Genomic DNA, 9,445 nt, shown 5'->3' on the forward strand with positions numbered 1-9,445 from the left:
CAGGCAAGAATTCTGCCACTGAGCTACCATTGCACCACCCCAGAATGTCTTTTTAAAAGGGGAGTTTATTAAGTTGCAAGTTTACAGTTCTAAGGCTGTGCCAAAATGTCCAAATTAAAGCAAGGCTATAGAAATGTCCAAATTAAGGAACCAACAAGAGGTCACGTTTGCTCAAAAAAGGCTGATGAAGTTCAGGGTTTATCTCTCAACTGGAAAGGCACATGACGAACATGGTGACATCTGTTAGCTTCTTCTCTAGGCTTTTTGTTTCATGAAGCTCCCTCAGGGGCAGTTTCCTTCTTTACCTCCAAAGGTCTCTGGCTGTGTGGGCTCTCATGGGTCTCATGACTCTGAAGCTTTCTCCAAAATGCTCTCTCTTTTAAAGGATTCCAGTAAACGAACCAAGGCCCATCTGCAGTGGGTGGAGTCACATCTTCTGCTAAGCAAAGTTTAATACCTACAATTGGGCGTGTCACGTCTCCATGGAGATAATCTAATCAAGCTTCCACCCTACAACTCTGAACAGGGATTAAAAGAAAGCAATGCCTCCACAAAGTGGATCAGGATTAAAACATGGCTTTTCTAGGGGAGCATAATCCTTTCAAACCAGCACAGGGGCATTGCCTGTATTGGACTCCTACTCTAGAAGGGGCACAGTTTCTTTTGGCAGGAATGAATACATATTTTAGGCATGGGTTTGCCTTTCCTGCCCTCAGGCCACCAGTACCACCACCACCCAAGGGCTTATAGTGTTTGATATCACATCAGACCAGGAACCCACTTTTCACCAAAGGAGGTGTGGTAGTGGACACATAACTATAGGGTCCACTGATCATCTTACATATCACACTACTCAGAAACTGCCAGCCCGGTGCAGTGATGGAATGGCTTGGCAAAGGCACAGTTGAAGTGCAAGATTGGAAGTCATACCTGGAGAGGACATTCTCAGGGTGCCATGTATACTGTAAAAAACAACAATCAGATGCTGCTGTGTCCCCAGTCGGTAGACTACATGAGACTAAAGAAAAGGGGGTGGAAGCAGGAGTGTCCCTGCTTACCTGCAGACACTGTGGCCCACTTGGGGAATCTGTGCTTGCTACACAGCTCTAGGCTCTGCAGGTTTAGAAGTCCTGGCTCCCAAAAGGGAAAGAGCATGAGTCTCACTGAACTATGGACTATGGCTGCTGCCTGGAAACTGGGAGTAGCCGACAAGAAGAGGCATCAGCATCTTGACTGTAGAGTTGATCCTGATTATCAGGAGAAGGTAGGGTAGCTTTTATATAATGGAAACATGGGAGAATATATTTAGGTCTAGCTGGTCCACTTGGGCACCGCTTGGTAATCTCTTGCCCTATTTTGTTAGTAAAAAGACAAATGCAGCACCCAGGGCTTGAGGAGAGCATGGATACCAGGGACTCAGACCACTCCGGGTCATACTATATGTAGGCCACTGAGATCAGCCCAGGTACTAGGTGAGGGTGAAGGAAATCTAGAATGGATAGCAGAAGAGGAAAATGATGAGTTTTCCCACTGTCTTTCTTCCTCTAAATTTCCACAATGCAGAGACTCACTAGAATTTTGCAGGAGCTGCTTCCTGAACCTATATGAAGAAGTGGATTTGAGAGGCACGGGGGTTGACTCTGGCGGATGCTGTGAAGCACTGCCTGGGTCCCCCTTCAAGAATGAAGAGCTTATTTCCCAGGCTGCTAAATGCTTGCTGCCAACAGCCCTCAGCTGTCAGTCCCCTGTGGGGATTGCCTGATTGCAGTAAGCCATCTCTTCTCAATTCAGGACAACTTTGAAGGGCCATCCTAGCTTCAGAACTCCCATAGGTTCCACTGTAGCCTCTACTGAGGCAGCATCATGGCTCCACATGTCCATCTGCCCAATCCTGCTTCCTTCCCTTTCCATTCCTAAGCGTTGAATCCAAGAACACATCCTAATAAATCTCATGCACGTTAATCTCTGTCTCAGAATCTGATTCCTGGAGAACCTTGCAACAATGTCTTTCCATGTCAGAGGGAAAGGGAGTTTGTTTGTTTTGTTTTTGTTTTTGTGTTTTATACACCGGCAAGCACCGGGAATTGAACCCAGGTGTCTGGCATGGCAGGCAAGAATTCTGCCACTGAGCCACCATCCCATTGCCCGGAAAGGGAGTTTTAAATCACTTATCCAGAATGATGAGTCTATAATATGTAGCAAGTGATAGTTTGATCAAAAGTAACTATATACATGAACACACTGGATAAAAGAGGTCTTGGCAAATGAGAAAGGAGAGAGAAGTCAAGAAAGTTGTGATTAAAGAGATGAACCAGAAAAAAAGAAAAAGAAAGAATGAAAAAAAAAAGAGATGAGCTATGAGCTAAGGTCTTAGAGAACAGGTAGGGTTTGGGTCCTGAGGGTTAGGTGTCCCTTAACATAAGGACAGAGACTAAAACAGTAACAGTTAAGGAGAAAGAGGGTTACCTGAAATCTCTGACAGGGAAATGGGGGAAGGGGACACGAGGTTTCATAGCAAATGTGCCAGGTCCTTTCATGCCTTTATACTTTGTATATGCTTTACTCCATGTTCAAAAGTCCCTCCTTCCCTTCCTTTTCCTTCTGTAAAATTCCCATCCTTGACGATCCAGATGTCAGAGATGCAGGCATAAAGTGATGACAAAGAAGCAGCAAAACATAGAGCCAGGGGTATAGGATGTATGCTTTTTTTTTCTTTTTTTAAATTCATTTTTCTGGAGTGATGCAAATGTTCTAAAAGTAATCTTGGTGATGAATACACAACTATGTGATGATATTGTAAACTATTGATTGTATGCTTTGGATGGACTCTATGTTGTGACGATATCTCAATAAAAAACATATTTAAAAAAAATAACTACATACATGAACACACTGCATAAGAGAGGTCTTGGCAAATGAGAAAGGAGAGAGAGGCCAAAAAATTTGTGATGAAAGAGATGAGCTAGGAAAAAAAGAAAAAATAGATGAGCTACGAGCTAAGGTCCTAGAGAACAGGTAGGGTTTGGGTCTTGAGGGTTAGCTGTGTCCCCTTAACATAAGGACAGAGACTAACACAGTAACATTTAAGGAGAAAGGGAGTTACTTGAAATCCCTGACAGGGAGATGGGGGAAGGGGACACTAGGTTTCCTAGCAAATGTACCAGGTTCTTTCATGCCTTCATACTTTGTAACTGCTTTACTCCATGTTCAAATATCCCTCCTTCCCCTCCTTTTCCTTCTGAAAAATTCTCATCTTGAAGGCCCAGATGTTAGAGATCCAGGCATAAAGTGACAACAAAGCAGCAGCAAAACATAGAGCCAAAATGTTGGATTCAAATCCCAGTTCCAGCATTTACTAGTCAGCTGGGTGATCTTCAGCCAGTTGCCTTATCCTGCTTTCTTCCTCTGTAATGGGGATAATCATAAGTGTGTTGTAACGACTGAATTAATACATGAAGTGTCCTTAGAAAAATACCCGGCCCATAATTTCAGAAAATGCATGCTAATTGTTATTATTCTCTATCTGAGATGATGTCTGGGGAACTGGTGGAAAAAGAGACAATGGGAAAATATTCTCAAAGGAAAATGTTGGTAGCTCTGTGGACCTCGGAGGGGCACTCTAGGAGCCAAAAACAGCCTGGGTTTGAATTGCTGTTCTGCCACTTAACCTCCCTGGGCTTCAGGATCCCCATCTGCAGCATGGGGCCAATGGCGGTATTCTACTTACTTCTTAAGATGGTTGTGAGAATTGAAGATTAGGAGTAATAAAGCTCCTGGGTAGGTTCCTCAGTCTGGCACATAGTATAGACCTCAATAAATGCTAGCTTCTACCATCATGAATACATGGAGGTAGGACACCAAGTTCTAGTCCATATTCCTCCCCGCTGTGTGATCTTTACGATTTCTTAGTCACTTCATCACTGTGCCTGTTTCCTCACGGTAAAATGAAGGCGTGTCTTCACAGGAGTCTAGGTCCCTTCCATCTCAGAATTCTGAGTCAAAAGCGACTCAAACATTCCCAGTGACTCATGGGTGCTGGTGCCTGGGGCAGAGGGAAATCCAGGGGAGGCGTCTCCCTGCTCGGTTCTACTCGCTCCCAGCCCCCCTTCCCAAGCTAAAAGAAGGGGTTAGCCTGGCAGCGAGGGGGAGGCAAGGAGCTGCCGTTGGGCCTTTCACCCGCCACATCGGACTGTTTCCAAAGCAAGCCCGAGTGCGGTGGCCGCAGCGGCTTCCTGCGGATCAGGCCGCAAGGCGGAATCAGCTGTCACCACCAGCCGGAAGCGTCCGCTCGTGCGGCCGGTGCAGTCTCGGTCAGAAGGGGGCGGCGAGGTGGAGGGGCGGGATCCGGGGCGTGATCCGGGGCGGTCTCGGCGCGCCCTGCCCACCCCGCAGTTGGAATGGGGTTCCTGGTCGCCCCCGCCGGCATCAGCTGCTGGGGAGCTCAGGAAGAGGAAGGGGCGGAGCTGCTCTGTGGCTGGCGGCGTAGGAATCAGCCGACTGCAGTGAAGGGTAACTGGGTGTCCCCAGCGCAACCCGGAGCCCAGAGGGCGAGCCAGGCTGAAGTCGACAGACGCCGGCTAGTAAGCCGGGCAATGACCAGCCACGGTGGGTCTCCCTGCCAGGGCCACCCAAGGTCCTGCCGGGAGCAGGGACCGGGTAGGTTCTCAGGGTCCCCCAGCCTGGGGCACCTTTGGATGTCCCTAGGGCTGGCACTGGTGCTGGCCCTGCCTAACTCCCTGGTTCTCTGGGTCCCTGCGGGGGCACACCCTCTGCCCACACAAGGCCATCACGCCAGGCCCTATTACATAGTGTCCCAGCTCCAGGATGCCTTTGGGTGGTGGAACCTCACCTGTCCAGCCTGCAAAGCCCTGTTCACCGCCATCGACATCGGGCTTAAGGTGAGTGCCAAACGGACTGCAGGCCAAAGGGGAGCACTGGGGTGAGGGCCAGAGATAATGAGGGTACTCTGGGGGTTCAAGTGCAATCCCAGGTGGGGAGGGTGGTGTCCTCAATCCCTCACTTGAGTTTGCTCCCTTTTAGGACCCGTGGCAACGGCCTCCACCACCATGAGACCTTGGTGAGGGAAGGAAAGAGTGGAAATTATATATTGGGTACTGTGGTATCCGTTTTCTTCAGGGTAAATCAAGCCTGCTAGGCTGTTTACAAATGAAGAGTCCCTAAGAGGTGAAGTCGCTTGCGCAAGGGCACACAGGTGGTGGAGGCTGTACTGTGGTCCCCATCCTAGTGTGTCTCACTCTGAATCCATCCACTGGGCCTTATACTCGGCATCTCTAGCTCTGAGCACCATGCCCGGTATTAGGTACTCAAAAAGGGCTTGATGAATTAAGAAAACTGAGGCATGAGACTAGATGGGGCTGTGGTGACCTGATGGGGATATGATGGGTGCTCGTGGGCTCATGAGCTTTGCAGGACTCCCGAAGGAAGTAGGCCTCGTGTGTGTCGCGCAGCCCTGCAGACAGTCCCAAAGAAAGCTGTTGAAAGAATCAGAAGTGTGTGATGTGACTATCCCATTAGAAGCCAGCCTGGCAAGCAGAAACCAGAAATGCCACCAGCCACTGAGCTGGAGAGGAAGTACTGGCCTGGTGCTGCCAGAGTCACAGGGCAGTACCTGTGAGGAAGCTGAGGTACAAAAGACCCTTCACCATGATGGTTCTGAGACCATCCCAGCCCCGGTCTGGATATTGTGGTCTGAGGGGTGGTGGCCAGGGGTCGGCCTGGTTCCCCTGTGCTGTCTCACTATTGTTTCTCCCACCGCAGATGGAGACCAATGTGGCCCGGGTGGGCTCCATGGCCATTAAGATGTGCAATCTGCTGAAGATAGCACCACCCACTGTGTGCCAGTCGGCTGTCCAGCTCTTTGAGGACGACATGGTGGAGGTGTGGACACGCTCAGTGCTGAGACCGTCTGAGGCTTGCGGCCTGCTCTTAGGCCCCACCTGTGGGCACTGGGACATCTTTTCACCTTGGAACATCTCTCTGCCGGCGGTGCCCAAGCCGCAGCCCCAGCCCCCAAGCCCGCCAGCCCCAGGCGCCCCTGTAAGCCGCATTCTCTTCCTCACTGACCTGCACTGGGATCATGAGTACCTGGAGGGCATGGACCCTGACTGCGCGGACCCGCTGTGTTGCCGCCGGGGCTCTGGACTGCCGCCTGCCTCCCGGCCGGGGGCTGGTTACTGGGGCGAGTACAGCAAGTGTGACCTGCCCCTGCGGACCCTGGAGAGCCTGTTGAGCGGGCTGAGTCCGGCTGGCCCTTTCGACATGGTGTACTGGACAGGAGACATCCCTGCTCATGATGTCTGGCAGCAGTCTCGTCAGGACCAGTTGCGGGCCCTGACCACCGTCACGGCCCTTGTGAGGAAGTTCTTGGGGCTGGTGCCCGTGTACCCTGCCGTGGGCAACCATGAGAGCACACCCGTCAACAGCTTCCCTCCCCCCTTCATAGAGGGCAACCACTCTTCCCGCTGGCTCTATGAGGCGATGGCTAAGGTGTGGGAGCCCTGGCTGCCTGCTGAAGCCCTTCGCACCCTCAGGTACTTCTGGCCACTGGAAACCCAGGAAGGGAAAAGAAAGATTGATGAAACAGAAGGGTGTAGGGAGCCTGGGGCACTATCTCTGACCCCCCCCCCAATCTGAACCCCCTTCCTTTTCCATCCTTATTTCTTGCCAGTCTCCTTCAAGGAGCTAGCAGCATGCCCTCTCCATGCACCCGTGTCTTTTGTTTTGGCCCTCTCTAAAATGCCTTCTCCTTCCTTTTTAATGCCCCTAACCTTTCCCAACTTGCCAAAGCTGAGCTCCTTTTCCCCCCGAATGACGTTTGCTTTCTACTCTAGCTCACTTGTGTCTTTCCCCTCAACTCCTCTAGAGTTGGCTAGAATGTAAGCTTCTTGAGGGCAAGGATGATGTCATGTCTGCCTCTGCCTCTGCTTCCACCCATATGCCTCGCACAGGTCTGAGCGTGCAGGACCTGGGTTAGGAACGAGTACTGACCCCTTGTGTTCACTTCGTTTCAGAACTGGGGGGTTCTATGCCCTTTCCCCACGACCTGGCCTCCGCCTCATCTCCCTCAATATGAATTTTTGTTCCCGGGAGAACTTCTGGCTCTTGATCAACTCCACAGATCCTGCCGGACAACTCCAGTGGCTGGTGGGGGAGCTTCAGGCCGCTGAGGATCGAGGAGACAAAGTGAGAGATCGTGGTGGGAACACAGTGAAGTCAGTGCTGATGGGCTAGGGGTAGAAAAGCGGCCCCTGCCTGAAGCTGCAGCCCCTGTGAGCAGGGAGGCTTGATTCTCTGCTGCTCCCAGCGACAGTGCTCCTTGGGGGACCAGTTCGTGATCACCCTTGAAAATCCTTTTCCTCACTCCCCTCACTCTTTGGCCAGGACTGCCAGCCATTGTAGGGGAGATGAGGACCATCTACCCAGGCTGGCGCTGATAACCACCCATAACCTCCTTCCTCCAGGTGCATATCATTGGGCACATCCCCCCAGGGCACTGCCTGAAGAGCTGGAGCTGGAATTATTACCGTATTGTGGACAGGTAGGAGGAGAGGGCAGTGGGGGGAGAATGAAGTCTAAAGGTTGGAAATTTTCCGGGGCATCTCATCATTTGGGGTGGGGGAGGCTACTTTACTCGAACGGAATGGAGAAAGATTACCCACCCCCACCTTCACCCCCTGACATACATCTCCTCTCCTTCCCTTGAATCTTCTAATTAAAAATTGGTGTCTCGAAAAGGATGGAAAGATCAAAGGTGATGGTGGAGTTATACAGAGAAGATAGGATTTAACAAATGAATATGAATGCTGAATCATTAAATTGGTATCTCTTTTAGGCTCCAGTATTTTAGAGCAGCTAGAAGTAAAAACCTAAAATTGTAAAATTGTAACCCATGTCAAACTCTGAAATATGTTCTACAACTGATTGCGCTGTGCTTTGAAACTTAGAGCTTTTTTGTATATATGTTATTTTTCACAAAAAAAGACGGAAAAAAAGTCAATTGTGATGATTAAAAAATATTTAAAAAAATATATATATATTTTCCTTCTAGCTGCCTCCTGTATTCTGGAGCAGCTAGAAGGAAAAATACGAGGATCATATGGTAATCCATGACAAACTCTGGGATCTGTCCTATAACTACTTATTGAAGAGTGCTTTGAAAACTATTGCCTTTTTATTTTTTTTCTTTGTATATATGTTATACTATACAATTTAAAAAGTTAAAAAAATTAAAAGAAAAAAAAATTCGTGTCTCCTGGCCAGGTACGAGAACACCTTGGCTGGTCAGTTCTTTGGCCACACCCATGTGGATGAGTTTGAGGTTTTCTATGATGAGGAGACCCTGAGCCGGCCACTGTCTGTGGCCTTCCTGGCACCCAGTGCCACCACCTACATCGGCCTTAATCCTGGTGAGCAGTGGGATGGATGAGTGGGTATCCTGGAGTTGGTGCGAGGGAGGAAGGGGGCACAGAGGTGGGGTCAGAGTCAAGGCTGGCAAAAGGCCGGCAGGCCAGGTGGCCTCTTCCTGGCCTGGTTGCCTTCACACCTTCCTTCTCCAGTGAGCCCTCCATTCTGGCAGGTTACCGCGTCTACCAAATAGATGGCAACTACTCCGGGAGCTCTCACGTAGTCCTGGACCATGAGACCTACATCCTGAACCTGACACAGGCAAATGCTCCAGGAGCCACGCCAGACTGGCAGCTTCTCTATAAAGCCAGAGAAACCTATGGGCTGCCCAATGCGCTTCCTGCTGCCTGGCACAACTTGGTATACCGTATGCGGGGAGACATGCGATTATTCCAGACCTTCTGGTTCCTCTACCATAAGGGCCACCCGCCCTCGGAGCCTTGTCCTGCAACCTGCCGCCTGGCTACTCTGTGTGCGCAGCTCTCTGCCCGCGCCGACAGCCCTGCTCTGTGCCGCCACCTGGTGCCGGACGGGAGCCAAGCAGACCTACAGAGCCTGTGGCCACAGCTGTCCCTCTGCTGACACCACTGGGGACCAGAGTTAGGAAGGTTCGTTCTTGGTGAGGAAGGGAAAGCCCCAGAACTCTGAGGGCTGCTGTGGTTCAGCCTTGCAAGAACATCCGGTGAAGAGCTGGACTTTCTCCTTTCCTGGAGCTGGTTTGGCAGGATGTGAGAGGGTTTGGCTGCTCTGCCTGTGTTCAGCACCTGGGCTGCTCTGGGGCTACTGCCCTTTCACGGCCATGAAGCTGAGGCCTGAGCAGACCAGACAAGATAGGAGCTGTCAGCTCCAGGGTATACTGCTGCTGCCTGATCCCCAGGTCAGGCTGTTACAATAAAGTATTGAGACTTGGACTACAGAGTCCTCTAAGACTGTCACAATTTCTTCTTTCCAGGCAGGGGAAAGGAGTCTTGGGAGCAAGATCATAACTGAGGGATTGGGGTGATGAAGGCATGGGGCAAGC

At 50.6% G+C, this 9,445-nt stretch overlaps 1 protein-coding gene across 1 annotated transcript; it reads left to right on the forward strand.

The window, feature by feature from the left end:
• The first annotated feature begins 4,287 nt into the window (after nt 1-4,287).
• Nucleotides 4,288-9,335, forward strand: SMPD1 (sphingomyelin phosphodiesterase 1). Its single transcript, XM_077113798.1, has 6 exons — nt 4,288-4,898; nt 5,779-6,551; nt 7,032-7,203; nt 7,482-7,558; nt 8,281-8,426; nt 8,597-9,335. The coding sequence occupies exons 1-6, from the start codon at nt 4,398-4,400 to the stop codon at nt 9,004-9,006; spliced, it is 2,079 nt and encodes a 692-aa protein (XP_076969913.1). The 5' UTR covers nt 4,288-4,397; the 3' UTR covers nt 9,007-9,335.
• Nucleotides 9,336-9,445: the final 110 nt, after the last annotated feature.

This window comes from Tamandua tetradactyla, chromosome 8 (assembly GCF_023851605.1).
Source record: "Tamandua tetradactyla isolate mTamTet1 chromosome 8, mTamTet1.pri, whole genome shotgun sequence".
In the NCBI taxonomy this organism is placed as follows: Eukaryota; Metazoa; Chordata; class Mammalia; order Pilosa; family Myrmecophagidae; genus Tamandua; species Tamandua tetradactyla.

Coding starts and splice junctions, on each gene's coding strand:
- SMPD1 (XM_077113798.1), top strand. CDS start 4,398: ATGGGGTTCCTGGTCGCCCCCGCCGGCATCAGCTGCTGGGGAGCTCAG. Junction 7,559..8,280: donor TATTACCGTATTGTGGACAG/GTAGGAGGAGAG, acceptor TCTCCTGGCCAG/GTACGAGAACACCTTGGCTG. Junction 8,427..8,596: donor CTACATCGGCCTTAATCCTG/GTGAGCAGTGGG, acceptor CCATTCTGGCAG/GTTACCGCGTCTACCAAATA.